Below are 20,578 nucleotides of genomic sequence, written 5' to 3' on the forward strand. Positions count from 1 at the left end.
TAATGAATTTACTATACATTTAATGTTTGGAAAAAATGTTTGACTGTACTTTTACAGCAGATTTCAATAAAAGGTGGTTTTCCTGTATTTTACAGATATATGCTCTTATTATGAAAAATAAAGAAAAATTCTGCATTTAATTTTGTTAAATCTCTGCAAAAATGTATTTATTGTTGTTACAATGTGGCAGGGGATAGCAAGAGATGAAGCTGTCACAAAATAAACAGGCTTTGGTACATGTAGATTCAGTGCAATCCAGGAGCATTAGCATATTGATATCCTTTACATTTCATTCCTCAATTACCACATGCCAAATCCAGCAACGAAAGCTGAAAATAGGAGGATTGTAATGTTTGCCAGTCTGTCTGGGCTGGAGCAGCCCGGCTACCTTTGACATGAAAATTACTATGACAATTTTTTCCTGTTTCCTCTGTCAAAGCTACTGAAGAGCGAGTGAGAGAGAAAGAGACATAGGCAGGCAGAATGGGACACAAGCATTAGGATGAAGAGGAAGAGAAGATCAGGAGGTGCCGATTACATAAGACCATCACAAATATCATGGTAAAGACCTGAGAGGGAGCAGAGCTATTTTAAACCTGGGCTACAGCTCAGAGAAAGAAGTGGTGTGGGCTGATATGTTGGCCATCACAGCAAACTGTGCTTGTGTGTGTGTGTGTGTATGTGTGTGTGTGTGTGTGCAAAGCGTGTGTTCCCCTTCCTGCAGAAACCTGGCAGATAGCGGACTGGGACTTTAAAGACATGTTACATAATGCAGACTGGGCTTTTATCACAGTGAAGCACCTCCAAATTTGTGTCCTGGTCATCCAATCATTCCAAAAAATCCTGACTGTTTCAGGATTTTGCAGAAAATGGACAGTGCTGTACAAATCCAGACTGAACTGCCCAGGATATGTGATGTTGGTAAAAAAAAGTATATGATAAAAATCCCCCTCTGAAGTATTGAATATACATTGATGCCTGACACTGAAACCAAATTGAAAGTGCTTGTTATGTTTGATGTTGAATAAACGTTAGATTTTTAATCATGACTGACAGTGAATCAAAATGAATCAAAACTGATTCACCCATTATCTAAAAGGGTGCCTGGGATTGAATTGTAGTTGATTTTGAAATACTGAAATGAAATGAATTGTTGCACTAATTAACTACAAGAAACCAGAAGTTCAAGAAAACTTTTGCTTTAATAAAAAAAGAAGAAAATTAGCTAACTCATAAACATTTCCAAAAAAATCAATTACAGTAGGATAAGTTTAAATTTACATAATATTTACTAACAAAATGATTAAATGTACCTTGGGATATTTATGAAACTATACTTACAGATCAACATATATTGCTAAAATTGAAGTATAATTATTATCAAACCAGATTAAACAAAACCAAATATAATTGTCTTATTGATTGTAATGGGGCTAAAAGGGACATTAAATTCATATTACCCATAGTTTATTGTGGTACAAACTCACATAACATGCAGTCTTTCTTTACTGTCTCCTTGAAGGGCTGCTTGTCTGCCTTGCATTCCCACCTGAAGCTCACGGTAGACTGTTTGTAGTGGTGGACATTTTCTGTAGATCACCTTAGAAAACCTTTGACAGATTGGAGAGAGAGAGAGTGGCTGGTTGGAGTAGCTAAGGGGGTGGACAGAACGTTAACATCTGTCCAACATGTAATGCACTTAGATTGCAGTTGTTGTATTGGACTGAATTTTAATGTACAGTATTGGCTTGAGGACAAAATAACAACTTACAGTGTAATACAATCCCATTAAAAAATACCAACAACCATGGCCTCAGAAATGACCATACATTGGTCGAACACCACCTACCAGTACACCATCCTTGTGGTCCCCTTAAATATGCGTACTGTACTATTCCCCCAAACCACTGCAAAGCTGAATAGAAAGTACCAGGGACAAGTGTACCAGTGCAAGTGGACCAGTGTACTCACTCGATCTTGACTGACTCTCCTGGTGTTCAGAGGTGGCTGTGGAGTACACAATATCCATACTCAAGTCTACAGCTTCTTGTTCCCCCCTCTCTCTCTCCTCCACTGCTACCTCAACAACCTGGCTTGACTAAACAATGACATATGGAGAGAGGGAGAGATGATTACAATTAACTGGGGGGGTATTAACAAGATTATAAATTCAGATCGAGAATTGTTAATGTTCCCTGACAAAGATGTGCAAAAAGATGTACAATTTAAACAATATCATACTGGTAATGACCAAATAGTTGTTTATTCAGTTAGTGCATGGAGCTGTTCCATCTCATTTCATTGGATACTAACTAACTATTCAGTTCATACATATTCAAGTATCCAAATATTGATGATGACTATTGTATAAGGTGTTTACACAGTTAATAGATCACATTTTATATTAATGTTCAAAGAGGAGTAATAGACCTGTGTATGTGATAGGCCAATTAAATCAACAGTGTGGTTGTTTGTTTGGGCAGTTTTAACTACAGTTGACCTCTCTGCATGCGCACTAGTGCTCACACGCCTACCATGAACGTGTAGTACCAAAAAGTTTGATCATACTGTAGGTGGAGAAAGGTCTAGAGTAGGTATCTGTGGGATAACGTAGACCTACAGGTCTACGTTATCCCACAGATAGTAATAACAGTAATCCATGCCATATACTTTATATCATACCTGAAAATAAACATAGGACAACTTTGTTGCCCGTTGTTGGAAATGAAAACTATTTTTTCACGGTACTAGGCTAATACATAAGCAGGTATAAATTTTAGCACAGTAGAGCTACAGATGTAACCTATTATACAGCCTTTTCATGCATCTTTATCAAGGGAACCCTGAGCCTAATAATTGAATAATATTATGATCAGTGGTGGAATGCAACTAAGTACATTTACTTAAATTTTGTACTTAAGAACACATTCAAGATACTTGTACCTTATTTGAGTATTTACATGTAATGCAACTTTCTACTTCTACTCCACTACATCTCAGAGGCAAATATTGTACTTTTTACTCCACTAAATTTGTCTCAGAGCTTTAGTCACTAGTTACTTTTCAGATTACAATTTTTTATACCCTTCTAGTCCACTTAAAACAATGTATCTCCAATTTTGGTGATTTTGAATTTGAATGTTTGTGATACTGAAGGATTAAGTTCCTTTATAGGTTGAGAAATTCTCCTACTTCACAACTTCTCCACACCCCCCTTCAAAAGTTAAACACAGTTAAACCACAGAAAGTTTAACTTTAAATGAAAGGATGACTTTAAAATGTTTTTGAAGAATTGTGTTTCTCTAAAGGATTTGAAGTCAAACTAAACTGATAAATATTTTGTTCTTTTTATAAACGGTAACAATTTAACACCTTTTTTAACAAACCTAAGGGAAAAATTACGTAAGTTGAATCTAAGGTAACGGGCTGATACCTGCTGTGAACAGACAGAGCCAGCTGAAATGGCTGAATGCTACAGAAATAAACAGAAAATCTCTCCCTTAGCCTTATCATAATTTTAACATAAATTCTATATTAACGAAAGAGACACTGATTATGTATACCACCATGTATTAATGCAAATTAAAACAGAATGCGTCCAAACTGAAAGGCACACAAAAGCTAGGGGGAGGGGCTATATCTTACACTCCCACACAATAAACAAACACAACATTTACAAATACTATACATAGAGCCCAAAATCAACTCAGTTTAAATAATCCGATGATGAAAATCCACAACCGAAGCAAAAATAATGTGGATAACAGGTGGAGGTGTGGCGAGACGCCGCAGTTCAATATAAGTCAAGAACCCACAATCTCACCACAGTCCGCTTAGAAGAAGGGTCTTGTCTTGCAGTATTCCAGTAAGTTTCCCAACATATGGGCAGAATCATCATGTGCCGGTGATCGCTGCTCCTGTCTCCTTCCGGATTCCTACCTGCCCGTCTACCTGCCTCGGCAGCCACACCGCCTTGCCGGCCGACTTCCTGACTCGGTAAGCTAGAACCCTGAACCTTCTCGGATCCAGCCACCTCCACGCCAGTGGTCCACTGTCTGTCCGTATCTACACATCGCCACCAACGCCACACCACGGATCCGCTGCCAGTCCAGGTCTACACGTCATCACCTGCCCCATGCTTCGGATCCGCTGTCTGTCCGTGTCTGCACATCACTGCTAACTCCACTTCCTGTCCAGATCCACACAGCACTCTACCCAAGCTGGGCCAGGATACGCTTTTCCAGCCTCTATTCCTGGATCTTCACTGCCTCTCTAGAGCCACGGAGGACGGGACCGGAATACCCGGTGAGAGAGAGACCTATTCAGTGATTCCGTGTTATTCTAATGAAGCTTGACTTTGTCATTTAATACACCTCAACCTGTGTTCTGCATACTTGGGTTCGTAGATCGTACATTACGACAGAACGATATGGCCAATCTCCGCTGGCCGCTCCGGCTACTTCACTGTCCACTGATTCCTATGCTTCAGACCCAGACCCCTTCACCGGAGACCAGATGTCAGGGGTTTCTGCTGCAGTGCTCCTTGGTCTTCTGCCAGCGCCCCGTAACGTTTGCCTCCGACCAGTCCAAAATATATTACATCGTGGGACTACTACGGGGGAGAGCGTTAGCCTGGGCAGAGGCGATGCACGCGAGTCAACCCCTCTCATCAATTACCTTGGCAGAATTCCTTGACAAGATAAAGAGTGTTCGACCATCCAGATGCCAGTGGGACTGCAGGAGGTTGACTGAATGCACGCCTCCCTGGTCATTTATGTAGGCTGCTGTCACTTTGTGGTCTTTGCGAATCAGCACGTGCTGATTCTGCAGTGCCCTCATGCTTTCCCGTGCAGCCCATGGAGGGCTCTGACCGAAAGGGCTGACAGGAAGCCTCCGGAGGCTGCGTTGTGGCAGCAGTGTCAAGATGTCGCAGTTTAGGAGGAAGAGGCTCGAAAACGTGACACAGAGGTGAGTCGACACTCTCGCACACTGCAAAGTGAGGAGAGGAGACACGGAGCGCGGACAGAGGTGTGTGTGCACTGTCCTCACAAGGCGTAATGATGCCGCGCGTGGGTTCAAAATTAGGCATTATATCTGAAAGACAACGTGTGAGGGAAGCCTCTGAGTGTGTGACTGAGGATGAGTGCTGCTTAAATGTCATGAGTCTGTGCTGCCTATTAACCGAAAGGTTAAAGGCTGCCGGCTCACACTGTGTTGGGGATGTGTGTGTGACAGCTGTGGCTGAATCAGTAGATTCATACTGCTCTTTAGGGGTTGATGTTTGTGTTTTATTTCAAAACAGTTTTGAAAAAAAAGATGGTGGAGGAGTAGGCAGAAAACGGAGCCTTCAGGTTCCTGAGATTTGCCACAGCTCCTTCTTGATATTTCATGATTGCAGGAAAACTGTCCTGCATCTGTAGGGGTGGTCTCCTGTATCGGGACGGCGAGGTTTCTGTGGGCAGCTGCCCTACCGATGATGTCTGGCAGCTCCCGCAGTAAACCGCCTATTGTTGGCAGGGCGGTGGAGGTGGAGGAGGGGACCCCAAGGTCCCCTAGGTGTGCCACTGGTGGGCCACTGTCGAGCTCCGGCTCCTCCAGCGGGGGGAGGGGAGTTAGGGGCGACCCACAGGAAGATCCGCGGATGGAGGGGGCGGAGTTGTCTGAATCCGGCCCTTCCACTGGGTTGAGCAGATCCAGAACCTCGGAAATGGGGTAGTCTGGAACTGGCCAGTCTCCCTCAGCCAAGGCAGCGAAAGCATCCACTCTGCGCTACCTCTCGGTCTGAGGGAGGAGAGATCAGAAGGGGCATGACGCTTCCGGAGTGAGTGCCAGGCCGGCGTGCTCCGGACCCAGGCACGACTCACAGCGACCGCGAAGGTCGAAGTTCATAATGTAGCCCGTCTGGCAGGCCGGACACGTGCGGATGACATCCTTGGAAGACATTCTTCTCGCTCTTTAGACTTGTCATTGCTTGTGGTGCTGAAGAAAAACTGTCTGGTCTCAGTCCAATTTATACACAAGGTGAGACCGAGGTGGGGCCCACACAACAGGTGGGTGTGGACTTAAGTTTTTTCAGGGCAAAGTCTATACAAAATAGAACAATTGTTAATAACATTCATGCTTTGCTCTGTATGATCACATTACAATGTTTATGTACCTTAATATAAGCACATTATGATTATAAAAATGATAGTTTTATGACTTTACTGTAGATTGTTTTCCAAGCTGGCACAGAGCCTAATCATTTGAGTAGATCATCATGCACCTGTACAGCAGGCAAAGTTCTATACATCCATCTTCTAGCCATACTGTTTCAGAGTGCCCATTACAGCCCGATGCAGGTAAAGGCGGTACCAGTATAGCCTCCCAACCAGCCTAACTATGGCCTGCACAAGCACTCTACAAACATGGCATCGGCCACGGACACAGGTAACTTCGTGCAACATTGTGCAAAACTCTGACAATTACTGATGATATATTAGAGCAAGACATTACTACTATCATGGCTGCTTGTTTGTATCATTCTCAGGATGACTGATCGAGAGCTCACTGAATAATGTGGAATACTTGACTTAATGGAGCCAGAACAAATTTGACATACTTTACTCGAGTATTTCCATACTACTACTACCATTCTACTTTATACTTCTACCCCACTACATTTCAGAGGCAAATGTTGTACTTTTTATTGACACTTATAGGTACTTTCTCATAAAAAACATGATATGTTGATATGATATGATGCAGTATTGTGCTACTATTCTACCCAGTGGTATACAAGGTATCTAAAATTGGCTCCATGTTGATGGACTACAACATTAAAATATTCTTACATGTATTTGTTTGTGATAAAAACAGATTGATATAATTTTACACAATAAAATAACATTTTAAAAGGTGCCATTCTGCAAACTGAGTACTTTTACTTTTGATACTAAAAGTTAATTTTTCTGATAATGTTTCTGTACTTTTAATAACTACATTTTAAATTTAGGACTTTTACTTGTAATTGAGTATTGTTAGATTATGGTATTTCTACTTTTACTTAAGTAAAAGTTTTGAGTACTGTGTTTAGATAAACAAAAAGTATGAATGCATGTTTGATATAATGTGTTGATTGATATGATGATCAGCTGTAGGTTAATGTAACTACACTGAGCTTAATGCTCATTAGGCCAAGAGTATTTAGTTAGTGCATTTTACCCATTTGTTTACAGCTGTCTTTTATGTAATTCTGCAGTAATACAAATACAATCATACAGTAACTATACAATTGTGTATATATAGAACTTGCCAAGAACAGTCACTCATGTGTCTGTGTCCGTGGCCGATGCCATGTTTGTAGAGTGCTTGTACAGGCCATAGTGGGTGGTAGCGCCTTCACCTGCATCATGCTGTAATGGGCACTCTGAAACAGCATGGCCAGTGCTTTGACCTCTGTTGTCCGGAGATGACCAGCTGGCTTGTCATTAGAGCCTTTGTACTGTTGACAAGTATGGCAAGCATGGACATGACTCCAGACATCCTTGCGGACTGTTGGCCACCACGCCACCTTCAGGATTTTCAGGAGCATCGTCATCCTCCCCAAATGACCTCCAAACGGGCTGTTGTGGAAGTAAGCCAGAAACTCTGGCACGTGCACAGCAGGAACAACCAACTGGTGGTTGAATCCACCATACTTTCAGCTTACACCCCAGCATAACACTCCTTGCTGTTGTCAAATTAACATTTAAAGTACCCCTCCAAAAATGTGTTTTTCTTATATTTATGTCTGACTTGTATCTGTGCAAAGTTTGTCACTAGAGAGGTGTTTTCACATTCCACTACTGAAGGTGGAGATGTCTGTACACTTTTCTAAAATGTGAAATTCAAACATACTCTGCACAAGCTAGATTTGGGACGTCACAAATTTGAAAGCCATTTGCAATGCCACTAGCAAAGAAACCTGAAACCTATAGCGCAGAACGGACTTGTGAATACCGAGAGTGAGAGTTTGCACCAAGTTAGCGTAGTGAAAGATTTGACAGCAAACAGGGAAGAGTGTGCAGTTTTTGGATGTAAACTGGACCCTGGAGCCTCCTTCCATTATCTACTAATGTTACATAATAACAATGTGAACACACTGTAACATTGTAGCAGATATTATTGTATGTTTCACAACCACTAAGGCTGTGTCAGCCACTGCCAGTTGCAAGCTAACAAGCTAACAAACAACACAAACAAATAAAAGATACTAAATACACTGTAGTAAATACCTGTTTGGGAAACAGCAGCAGTTTAATTAACATTCTCCACCAAAACATGTATTAAAATTACATAGGCTACTAAATCCGCGGCAGTTTCAGGAATTCTCCACCATTAACATGTAGTTAAAATTTAGCTCAGTTTTACACTAAGCCGTTTCTCTTGATCAGTCAAGAGATAATGCACAAATTAGCTTTGTGAGGGAATTAACCTGAAATCAGGTAGCAATAAGAAAAACAAGGAACGGATACATGACTGAATGTAAGTTACAGAAAACAAAGGGCAACAACGTTATATGTGAAACATTGATTACATACGCAACTAATAACTACTGGACACTAATTAATGAATAAATGCAGCCATGAAAGTAATGAATACAGAGATGAATAATTGATAAATGATTGAGGACCAGTGTAATCAGATAACAACTTTGGCATTGACCAGTGAAAATCACCTTTTATGCACTGTTCAGCAACTGAAAGGTTGTTGTGAAATATTTACGATTCCATATCATGATTATTGAAGGGAGATTTCTACTCTTGATAATGCTAAATTACTTTAGTAATTACTTTAAATTACTTTAGTAATTTATCTAGCATCACCCCAAAATCCACAGAAAAAGTATTTTGTTCCACCTGGTGGCTCAGATGGCCAGACCCAGATAGCACACATACCCCTTGCCGATGTCGGCCTGAGATAATGTCGGCATTCTATTCATAACGTCTGACAAGCACCGGCCCACAGGCTGATTTCTTCTAGTATGTGCTCTATTTCAAAAGTCTCAGATTAGGTAGGCTTTGGGTTGGCCCACTGCCTTTGCCACCACCGCAACAGCACTCTCTCACCAGTTGCTTGCAGCGCTCAAGAAGAAGAGACGCTCGTTACTGGTTTTCAGGTAAGCTGTCACTTGAAGTTAGACTGCGCAGCTTTTCTCTGATAACTTTAGACTAAAATCCTTCATCTGGTTAAAAGATGTAGTTAAAATAGTTAAATATAGTTAACCAAGATCTAAAAAGTGATGGTGATCGCAGAGCCGGCTAGCGGAGCCTGCCAGTGGAATCCGGACCATGTCCTGCCCCACTGTGTCTCCACAGCTAAATATATAAACCGAATGTTTATATATTTCCTGTTTCTCTGTTCCTTCTCTTGCTGGAGTTCTTTTACGAGCTTGATGGCAACATATCCAACCGGATATTAAATCTCTTGTCATTAACTTGAATTGTGTCCCTTCATCATTACAAACAAAATCTGGTAACTACTTTTGGTGGTCAAGCATGTTGTTTTTCATTGTCTCCTTATATTTTTTTTTACCAAATTTGATGTTTACATGTTAATTTTTGTCATGGATAGTGAAATATTTGCCGACCTAAATAAATAAAAGTCATAGTTAATAGAGGCCTTAGAGCGAGTGGTGCAGCTTTGATTCATCAGCCAAACAGGAATGTCTTTTGTTTGTCTATGAGAGGCATGTAGAAGAAGGGGAAAGAACAAACCTCCGAGCAGGCACACATGCACTTTGAGGGGTGAGTGTAGCGTGATCAACATAGATTCGGATGAATATTTTGATAAAAAGAATTAGATTTCTCTGAAAGTTGGCCTCTGCGTCACAAGCCTGTCCGGAGAAATGATTTGCAGGACTCGAGGGCACTAATGGAAAGTTGAAAGACAATTTAACGATTTACGGCAGGTCTGTTTGGAGCCAAACTAATATGATACCCTGTGAGGATGCAAGTCACACTGTGGTGCAAGACTCACAAAGGAATGTTGAGCGCCAGTTGAGAGTGAAGCTAAGCCAGTTTATTTGCTTACTGTTTTCACTAGCTCGGTCAACTGAAAACCCCTCTTTCCAATATCACCTGATCTGGACCTCATGAAGACTTGTAAAACTTAAAGACTTAAAAGAGCAAAAAAATTACTTTGCTATACAGAATCAAATGTATTAACCAGTATGTTATTTTTAATTAATGTATTAGGAAAAATGCAAAGTTTATTTCAACATGCCGATTTTGATAAAGAACAGTAGACACTCTGTTAACAAGAACTGTTCTTTATGTGAAGACATTAATGATATTTGTACAACGAATGGCTCACCATGTTCTGTATTGACAAAACTATTTTTCAGTGACGTGTGATAGTGGAAGTCCTTGCTTTCAACTCTAATGACATATTTCAAAGAATATTTTAAACTGAGTTCTTGTTGTCTTAACCTTAACATTAATCAATTAAACATGCCTAAGGTTACTTAATGTTGGATATTAGCCTATTATGATGTGTTGAATGGCTAATGAAACAGGAAACGTGAATATGCACAACGATTAATTTATCATGGCTGGTAAAAATGAAATGTAAGTGGAATGCTGAGTCCCACAGGCCCTCAGAGCACATCTGTGTCTGTTGCCCCCCCTCCGCTCACCCCTCTGACAGGAGAGGCTGGCAGGCAGACAAAAGACATTCTGTATATTCAAAGATTTCTGAAATATATGGACATTTCAATTTTTTTATTATACTATTTTATTTACAGTTACAGATATATGTATGTATATCCCATATAGTCTATGGTGTGTTGTCATATTAGCAGAACATATATTACCATGTATGACATTTAATTAGCATTGTCTGTTAATTACTTACAAGTGGATAATATCCTGTTTTATTCGGAAAAGTGTAACTAATGAGACCAAGCTTTAACATGGGAGAATTAAACATGTAGCCTAATAAACTTAATCTTTAATTAATCTTTTAAGAAGAAATTAGAACAAAAGAATCAGAATCAGAAATACTTTATTGATCCCCGAAGGGAAACTCTTTGTTACAGCAGCTCGCCTTAACGTCAGTGCACACAGGAGAAAGTACTAGCAAAAAATATAATACAATACACTATAAAAACAGGTCAGAAAATAAATTAAGTACCAGGTGGGTATAAGTATAAAATACAGGAATTAATTAATTATTTGAATTAAGGAATTCTAATACAGAAGTAAGACAGGATAGATCTAGTGGGAGTGGAGTAAGTTTTGCGCCATGAACAACACCCCCCGCCCCTTTTTACAGAAGATTACAAAACAAGAGGAAGCCTATTCACTGCCCTCTTCTCCTCTGTACGTCAAGACTTCTGTACCCATGCCCAGGCTAGCTGACAGGTTGGCTTCTACTAATGCTAGCTAGCTAACTAACGCTGGCATTGATGATGATAACGTAACATTATGTTAGAGATGGGCAGATAATACCGAAGCTTTCAATACATTGTGCTGTAGCTTGTGTCAAATGAAGAATATCACGTGACTGATGACATCCAAAGCATCAAACATTACTGGTGCTTCAGAAAGTGCTTCATTCAGTTTGACAGCTTTTAAAGTTTTACAGCTAAACTAGGAGAATAATTGAGAAATGGGGTGATGTACATTAGAAAGACATAATCATAAGTATGAGAACATTTCCTCCTAATATATTTCCTCCTAGAAATAATGTAACTAGAAGGACACTCTGAAAGCGCAGACCTCCGCCAAGGCCGATAGTCCAGTCTTCTATGATATGCAAATCTGCAAGCAAAAACACTGTCTGGATATATTTCCAAAACTACTAGAATTACAGTATGTCAAACAAGCACGCTGTGGTTCTAATAACAACAACTGCATACAAAGCAGGTGGAAATATCACTTTTCTACTTTTTACTTGAGTTGTCGTCAACTCGAGTACCTTCACTTCACCTGGTTCACTGTCTCCAACGCAGCCTCTCTGCTGTGTGTGTGTGCGCATGTGTGGAGGAGCTGAGCCCCGCCCTCGGTCAAACACGCAGAAGAGAGGACAATTCAATTAAATTTTATTTTATTTATATAGCGCCAATTCATAACAGAAGTTATCTCATTGCACTTTTCCTATAAAGCAGGTCTAGACCATACTCTTTATAATATTATTTACAGAGACCCAACAAATCCCACCATGAGCAAGCACTTTGCGACAGTGGCAAGAAATAACTTCCTTTAAGAGGCAGAAACCAGCCAGTTGGGTTGAGAGAGAGAGAGAGAGAGAGTGAGAGTGAGAGAGAGAGAGAGAGAGAGAGAGAGAGAGAGAGAGAGAGAGAGAGAGAGAGAGAGAGGGGGTGTGTGGAAGCACAATGCAATGCAAATTCCACCTAGAATTTTAAAATAATAATAATGTAATGGTAGTGGTTATATTAATAAAGTAATAATAATAGGAATGATAGTGATAAGAATAATAATGATAATAATAGTAATAAGACACAATTGTAGTAGCAGTTGTCAAGCAGGAACACGGGGGGGATAAAATGTAATGGGATAAAAATGCATACAGATGGAGAGGGAGAGGAGGAGAGAGGAGCTCAGTGTATCATGGGAAGTCTCCCGGCAGTCTAGGCGTATAGCAGCATAACTAAGGGATGGTTCAGGACTCACCCCAGCCCTAACTATAGGCTTTATCAAAGAGGAAAGTCTTAAGCCTACTCTTAAATGTGGAGATGGTGTCCTGAACCCAAACTGGGACCTGATTCCACAGGAGAGGAGCTTGACAACTGAAGGCTCTGGCTCCCATTCTACTTTTGGACTCTAGAAACCACAAGTAACCCTGCATTCTGGGAGTGCAGTGTTCTAATGGGGTAATAAGGTATTATGAGCTCTTTAAGATATGATGGTGCCAGATCATTAAGAGTTTTGTAGGTGAGGAGAAGGATTTTAAATTCTATTCTGGATTTTACAGGGAGCCAGTACAGAGAAGCTAATATGGGAGAAATATGATCTCTTTTCCTAGTTCTTGTCAGTATACATGCCGCAGCATTCTGGATCAACTGGAGACTTATTTGGGCAGCCTGATAATAAGGAATTGCAATAATCCAGCCAGAAGTAACAAACGCATGGACTAGTTTATTGGCATCATTTTGAGACAGGATGCGCCTGATTTTTGCAATATTACGTAGGTGAAAGAAGGCAACCTTGAAGTTTGTTTCATGTGGGAGTCAAAGGATAAATCTTGATCAAAGAAACTCTGAGGTTCCTTACGGTGGTGCTGGAGACCAGGGCAATGCCATCTAGAGTAATTATATCTTTAGCTAATGTGTCTCAGAGGTGTTTGGGGCCAAGTACAATAACTTCAGTTTTGTCAGAGTATCAGAGTATATCAGAAAATTGTAAATCATCCAGGTGTTTATGTCCTTAAAGTTTAGCTAACTGATTAGTTTCATCTGGCTTGATCAATAGATATAATTGGGTATCATCCGCAGAACAATGAAAGTTTATGGAGTGTTTCCTAATAATTTTGCCTAAAGGAAGCATATATAAGGTGAATAGAAGCGGTCCAAGCACAGAACCTTGTGGAACTCTGTGACTAACTTTGGCGTGCACGGAGGACTCACCGTTAACATGTACAAACTGAGATCGATCTGATAGGACTTAAACCAGCTTAGTGCGGTTCCTTTAATGCCAATTAAATGTTCCAGTCTCTGTAATAGGATGTGATGGTCAATGGTGTTGAATACAGCACTAAGATCTAACAAGACACTAACAAGTACAGAGACAAGTCCATTGTCTGATGAAATTAAAAGGTTATTTGTAATTTTCACCAGTGCTGTGTCTGTGCTATGATGCACACTAAATCCTGACCGAAAATCCTCAAATAAACTATTGTTATTTAGAAAGTCACACAACTGATTGGCAACTGCTTTCTCAAGGATCTTAGAGAGAAAGGGATGGTTAGATATAGGTCTATAGTTGGCTCAACCCCCTAGATCAAGAGTGGGCTTTTTAAGGAGTGGTTTAACCTAACCTTGTGGTATAGGTTCATGGTATTTGTATGGCTGCCAAAGAGGGTGTTTCTAGGGCTAAGGTATTCAGGTTTTTTGTAACCAGACAGAAATGTTTGGACCTTGGGGTTTGATTTTGTTAATTATGTCCATTCACACTCCCATATCACTATAACCCTTAGCCCATGGCGTTTTTCAATCTGTCAGGAACTACGTGGTGTTTCACTTCTAGCTTGTGTTGCTCAAAACAGTGTTTAGATTTGCAAATGCGTTTACAGTCAGGACATTTTACACTTTTGCTGGGGTGATTACTGCATGCTGTAAAACAGACGTTTACAGGCATCTTAGGCATACACCGCCACCGCTTCTACCTCTGGCTACACTTAACTATAAACTCCAATTTGTCATCAGTCATAGATGTATCATTGCTCTGTATAACCTGAGAAACGTTATCAATAAACAAATCTACATTACAATGATCATCTGAATTTAAAACTACCTGTACATCTCCAGCCAAGGATGGGCCTCTCAACACCACATTTAAAACACTACCTGACAGTGAATCAGCCATTGCCCGCTTGATTACTTCAGACAGACTAGCTCTGACTCTGTCAGGTACTGCCTGATGATCATAGCGATTAATGTCTCTTAAATCAATATACTGACGCAGTTCAGTATGTCTCTGATATGTGTATCACCACTGACCATAGCCATTGAACTAGTAGCCCCTGCAGATTGCCCTGCACCATGCTGTCTAAATCCTAGATTATTGTCATCACCCTCCCCTGCAACAACTGCATCAGCAGGGACAACACAATTAGCTATTACATCCCTTTCTACCTCTGCACTACTCTGTGTTCTGGATGGCACAGTACTACCATCACCTGTGCCCTCCCCTGTAACAACTATATCAGCAGCTGCAATACAATTAGCCAATACAGGCATTTCTATCTCTGCACCATTTTGTGTGCTGGATGAAACAACATTAGCGGCCCCTAGAGACTCATCACCAGCTACAACAGCAGCACCAGGGGGCACACAATTAGCTATGACAGCCCTTTCTACGTCTGCACTATTTTCTGTGCTGAATGACACAGCGTTAGCAGCCCCCAGAGACTCACCACCAGCTACAACAGCAGCACCAGGGACACAATGCTTAGGTAACAGCTCAATGTTTCTTTTCAGTGAACGGAGCATTATTACACATTTCACGACCAGTCCCGTCACTATGTTTGAAGATTTTTCTAGGAGGCGGAGCTGTGATACCATCGTCTGCAGACTCTCCATAAGCTACAGCAGCAGGGACACAATGCTTAGGTAACAGCTCTAAGGCCCTTGTCAGTGAACGGAGCATTGCACGTTGTTTTTTAAACTAGCGCCTCATGGTTGTGTAATCCTATTTCACATTACGAGTGTCATCATCATCATCATTACATGCATCACTATCTTTAAACACCTTTCTAGAAAGACCAATGTTACCAGTTGTTAGCTGATCACTATGACACACCAAATATGACACCTGTATGCGGATCAAAGCATGTGTTATTACAGGTCAACTATTTGAACTCTAACACTAATCTTTGAGTTTTAGCAAGAACGTTAATCAGATCACCTTGAATTTATCCAGATCTGCTGGGGTTTTTTTCTCCAGTTTTTGAATGTCACTAGCATGACCACGTTTATATAAAGCAACAGCTTTACTTTGGGCTGGAATAGTGTTTTCCAAGATTTTGTTACTGCGCTGCAATTCATCAATTTTTCTACTCATAGGACTTTCCAATTCATCAAATCATCTGTTCACCAAGTCAAACAACGCCTCCCACAGCACCCATAAAGCTCAGTCAAATTAGATAGTTCTGATGGCTCTGAGAAAACATGCTGCACCAATATTTGGCCTGTTGGAGTATCCACTAGTTTCATGTAAGTGGGTACAGTACGGATAGCACACACAGATGTATGAGAGTAAGCTGATTGATCCAATAATGTGAGTGTATTGCGTGTGTCGGACGTCAACTAAAGTTAATTGTTCTTCATTCACCAGTGCCACCCCACAGCTGATCAACTTCACAGCGTGTTCTAGCTCGGTGCCCTCTACTGCTGATGCAGAAGTAGGAGCCAGTTGTTGGTCTGCAGTTGTCATTTGCAGACCTAAATAAAACAGGTGTTAATAGCACAAGACTGAGCTCTTACTACATCCATCAATCTACAGACATCAGACAGCTTGACTTGGTTTTTGCAATTTGTGACATTGTTGACTTTGTTATCAATTGCCTGATCTAGAAGGGCAGTTAGTCCTCTCAAACAATTTCCCATGACATTAAAAAAAAATATAGGGTATGGTTCCATTTTTTCCAATACTCTTTCTACTCTAATAGTCTAATAGTCACCAGCCCCTCGAATTTTAACTACTTTGACAAAGTCATGGTGTCATACATTTCTTTGATTTTATCCAAGGATGTCTCTGATGATTTGAGCTCATGTAGAATAGTCTCTGCAACACCTTGGACTTGGGCTTCATCGGCGTGGATGTAATTTGAACTCGGCTGGTCACTAACCATGTCTCTGCTCACCTCTTGTAAGTTGGTAGGAGGTGGAGATGCTTGAGGTGTACGGGCCAACAGAGATGGAGGGGAGGCGGAGATAGAGGAGGTGGTGGTGTTCCAATAGGTGCCCAGGACTGCGGGGATGATGGAGGTGACCAGGACGGCTGAGATGATGGATGTTCTGGAGGAGACGTCGGAGACGTCGGAGGCGGTGGAGGTGTGCAGGTCAGCGGAGAGAGAGGAGGAGCAGGACTTCCGATAGACCCCCACTTCAATGGGGTTAACCACACTCCATATATGTATTCTGAAAAACAACAAATTATATTAGAAAGACAGAAAAACACTGTGTAAAATGAAGCTTATCACACAATCACATGTGCATGCATTCTATAATTGTCTAACCTATAATACACACATATTCAACTGACCAGGCCTAACTGCACACCAGTCGGTATTTCGTCAAAAACAAGGCGTTTTCTAATACTTTCATAAGATGCGTTGATACTGTCTCTTTTGATAGCATCGTCAACTTCACTAAAGTTGGGATTTGTTGGATTTGTTGGGTCTCTGAAATTAATATTATAAAGAGTACAGTCTAGACTTGCTCTATAGGAAAAGCGCAATGAGGTAACTTCTGTTATGAATTGGCGCTATATAAATAAAATTGAACTGATTTGAATTTAATTGAACTAAACACTCTGCAGGGTTCTCCAATTGTACCACTGGATAAAGAAGATGTTCTTAAACTATGAGGTATATTCTTGAAGAGTGAGGGTGTACTGGTTGCAATTACACTCTCTCTTTCTTCACAAACACTAAGAAAAATAAACTCGTCTGACAGCCTAATGAAACAATCTGCCTCAATACGATATATAGCAGGACCTGTAGCGCTGACCCATTGCGACACATAAAGTGTCTCAGGATAACCAGGCTGATAAAGGTCTGGGCAGATGACAGAATGAAACAGTTTCCAATCTTTTATAGACATACATCCACACCATGTTTTGTCGCCCGCAAAATCCTCGCTTGCACAAGTACCTGCACACAGCGTAACTTTGCTGTTGTAATATTAAACAGAGTAAAAATACCCATTGACCCCCTCAAATTCTATTTTTAATTCGGGCAACGTCACAGTAGTAAGATCACTCGCTACGCGTCTTATTTTGCAAGGGGTTAAATTCACATCTGGTCCCGATAGACATACCTACAACATCGGCGGTTTGGGTGAGATCCACACATCTGTCGTATCCCATGACTGCTGGGTGTCCTTTGCTGCTCAGAAAAAAAAGGTGTGGAAATGCCCACTAGTGACCATTACTTATATATTCATACAGATAAACCCGCCCCCCTAGGAGGGGCATAAGCAACCCCTACCGGCATGCCCAGACATATTTTAGGGTTAGATAGTGCACGTAGACGTGTGCACACGCGCATGCCCGCGCAAAACTGGGGGTATTATACTACTGATGTGATGTGGGATTTGTTGGGTCTCTGTAATTAATATTATAAAGAGTACGGTCTAGACCTGCTCTATAGGAAAAGTGCAATGAGATAACTTCTGTTATGAATTGGCGCTATATAAATAAAATTGAATTGAATTAAATTGAATTGATTGTGGGTTTAGCCACCTGCACCCCAGCCCCTAAATAAATTTCCACAAAATAAAACTAGACATTATGTTTTATTTTCAGTTTTTTGATTAACCTCACCCCAGTATTTCAATCAGAAGAGAATTAATTGCAGAGATGCTTAAAGAATAATAAATTAAATGTATTGATATAGTGCACAGTAGGAAGGTTGAAGAAAGTGAGGAGTGTTTGGCGATTAGACCCCATCGTGACATCATATTTTAAGGAGGTAGTGATGCCGTGAGCTGTACAGGAATATCTTCCCTCTAGAGACGCTGGTGGTGGTGGTGGTGAAGAGCAATGGCTAAAGACCTAGATGGATGAGATTTGGAGCAGGACTTCTGATGGGCTCACTGGAAGGACCAACTGGGAAGACGGAGGGTTGCATTGATCTGACGCTGATGCTGAAAAATGACAGCTGACAGTAGCAGAAAAAGGAAGCAATGACAACAAGGAGATGATTGGCTGACAGAGGTCCTGGCAAAATCTGATTGGTTTAACTGAAAGAGTCAACGCCCTCAGTCAGCTGATGAGTTGAAACAGGAACAGACACAGACAGAGAGAGGCAGAGTAAATAATAAACAGAGTAAGCATGAAGATAGTCAGTCTTCCTGATTGAACTTAGGCCAAGGTTCATGTGTGACCTATTTGTAAAATTTAAAGCTGCCTTATTTCATTTCTTTTGGGGCCACTTGGGAGCATTACAACAAGTTGTTAATACAATATTGACATATTATCACCTTATAAAGTTGTATATGGCGAACGTGTTAGAAAACAGCAAAGCAGACACAGAGGAACATTAGCATTCATTATTGCACATAATATAAGTGCATATTGTAAGTTATTTTTCCTCTGGCATTTTTGGCAGTTACCAAACAACTTCAGGTGTAATACCAACACCCTCTGGAATGGAGGAAGGCTTACCCTGATTTGCATATAGGCTGAGAAAACCAAGACAAATTGCAATAAGCAGCATGTAACTAACAGAGACACATGAATGTGTATAAATGAAAGGGTATTAAATCATATCTGGATCTAGATATGAGACATGTGCAAGAACAAAGTGTATGTGGGGCCTGAGTCTTTAGCAGCTAAATGTTCCACCATCACAATCCACACTGCAGAACCAAACCAATGAGCTAAAAGAGGCTAAAAACCTTGGTAGAAGTGAGGGGAACTACAGAGGGGGAATTAAATGATACACATATACCATAATTATATAATTGTCTTATTGAATGTAATACTGCACGGACGTAGAAAATTCGCATAAAAATAACATCTGTGACTGAACTCTTGGTTATTGTATGGTGTAACTTTACTGTATGTTTATTGATGTTGCATGTTGAGTGTGGCTGAATGACCAGAAGGCATTGCCCTGTTTTAATGCTTTTCTATTCTACAAGCCAAATGTAAAATGGGTGACTTGAAACTAAATTAGGTATTTGTAAACTCACATTTTATGAATCGGTTTCAGTGTGCTTATAGCCCCAGTAACCTGCACTGCAGATTACTGGGGCTATACTGGGGCTATAAAACCATGTCACAGATTAGATTATTACTATATCCTCTGGAATAAAACTAAAGACATAAATGTTTCTTGTGTTGTCAATAATATATTAATAAAACAATGTATATAAATATGTTGTTTTTTTTAAAGTGACAGGATTTCTTTTGCAGAAGCAGAGCAAGTGACACATCTCACTCCTGGGGACCCAAAAGTCTTTCCATTACCTCAAGAGAGTCCAAGTGCAGAATTCACATGTTAAGACCTCAGGAGACCTTCTCATAGGACTTTACAAAGCCATAACAAAATGTTGTTTGTCATTTAATAACTGAGGGCCTATCCCAAATGAATAGCTAAATATTGTTTCTTGTAGTGTGTGTCACAGTCTGTCATGTTCTCTCCACCACATCACAGTCACTCTGCACTCCCTCACCTGAGTATTAATTCCCAGCACCTGTCACCCATCGCACACCTGCACATAATCAGCCACTCTACTCCCTATATAACCCAGCTCCTCACCTCAGTCAGGGTCCGGTCTCGTTCTTACGAAGGACAGAGCATCGCAGTTTACCTACGAATGTTACACGGACTTACCTTCAACGCAACGTTGAGAAATAACTACCACTTGGAACCCTGAACCCCGACTCCCGTCTGTCTCCAGTCCCCTGAGTGTGTTGCTCCAGTTCCCGGCTCCCGTCTGTCTCCAGTCTCCTGAGTGTGTCGCTCTCACTTCCGGCTCCTGTGTGTCTCCAGTCTTCTGAGTGTGTCGCCCCAGTGCCCACACTCTTCCAACAGCAGTGAAACAAGGACAGTATCAATACCAATCTATATTACTTCTGTGTTGCAATAAACTCTCTCAGTCTCCTTACCATTGTCTCCGGCTGTTCTGTCCGTAACAGTGTGTTAG

At 40.8% G+C, this 20,578-nt stretch overlaps 1 protein-coding gene and 1 long non-coding RNA gene across 3 annotated transcripts; one reads left to right on the forward strand and one right to left on the reverse strand.

The window, feature by feature from the left end:
• Positions 1-1,332: 1,332 nt before the first annotated feature.
• LOC122861679 lies at positions 1,333-18,445 on the reverse strand. 2 transcript variants are annotated; one of them, XM_044166436.1, is made up of 4 exons: positions 17,744-18,445; positions 16,567-16,843; positions 1,972-2,098; positions 1,333-1,610 (listed from the first exon to the last, which is right to left on the reverse strand). In XM_044166436.1, the coding sequence occupies exons 1-4, from the start codon at positions 17,776-17,778 to the stop codon at positions 1,597-1,599; spliced, it is 453 nt and encodes a 150-aa protein (XP_044022371.1). In that variant the 5' UTR covers positions 17,779-18,445; the 3' UTR covers positions 1,333-1,596. The 2 variants fall into 2 exon arrangements, with proteins under 2 accessions (XP_044022371.1, XP_044022370.1); XM_044166435.1 differs by lacking the exon at positions 1,333-1,610 and having other exon boundaries at positions 1,715-2,098.
• LOC122861680 lies at positions 16,637-20,539 on the forward strand. The gene is made up of 2 exons (XR_006374549.1): positions 16,637-16,764; positions 18,438-20,539. It is a non-coding gene; the product is annotated as an uncharacterized LOC122861680 (long non-coding RNA).
• Positions 20,540-20,578: the final 39 nt, after the last annotated feature.

The sequence above is a fragment of the Siniperca chuatsi genome, linkage group LG15 (genome assembly GCF_020085105.1).
Source record: "Siniperca chuatsi isolate FFG_IHB_CAS linkage group LG15, ASM2008510v1, whole genome shotgun sequence".
Classification (NCBI taxonomy): domain Eukaryota; kingdom Metazoa; phylum Chordata; class Actinopteri; order Centrarchiformes; family Sinipercidae; genus Siniperca; species Siniperca chuatsi.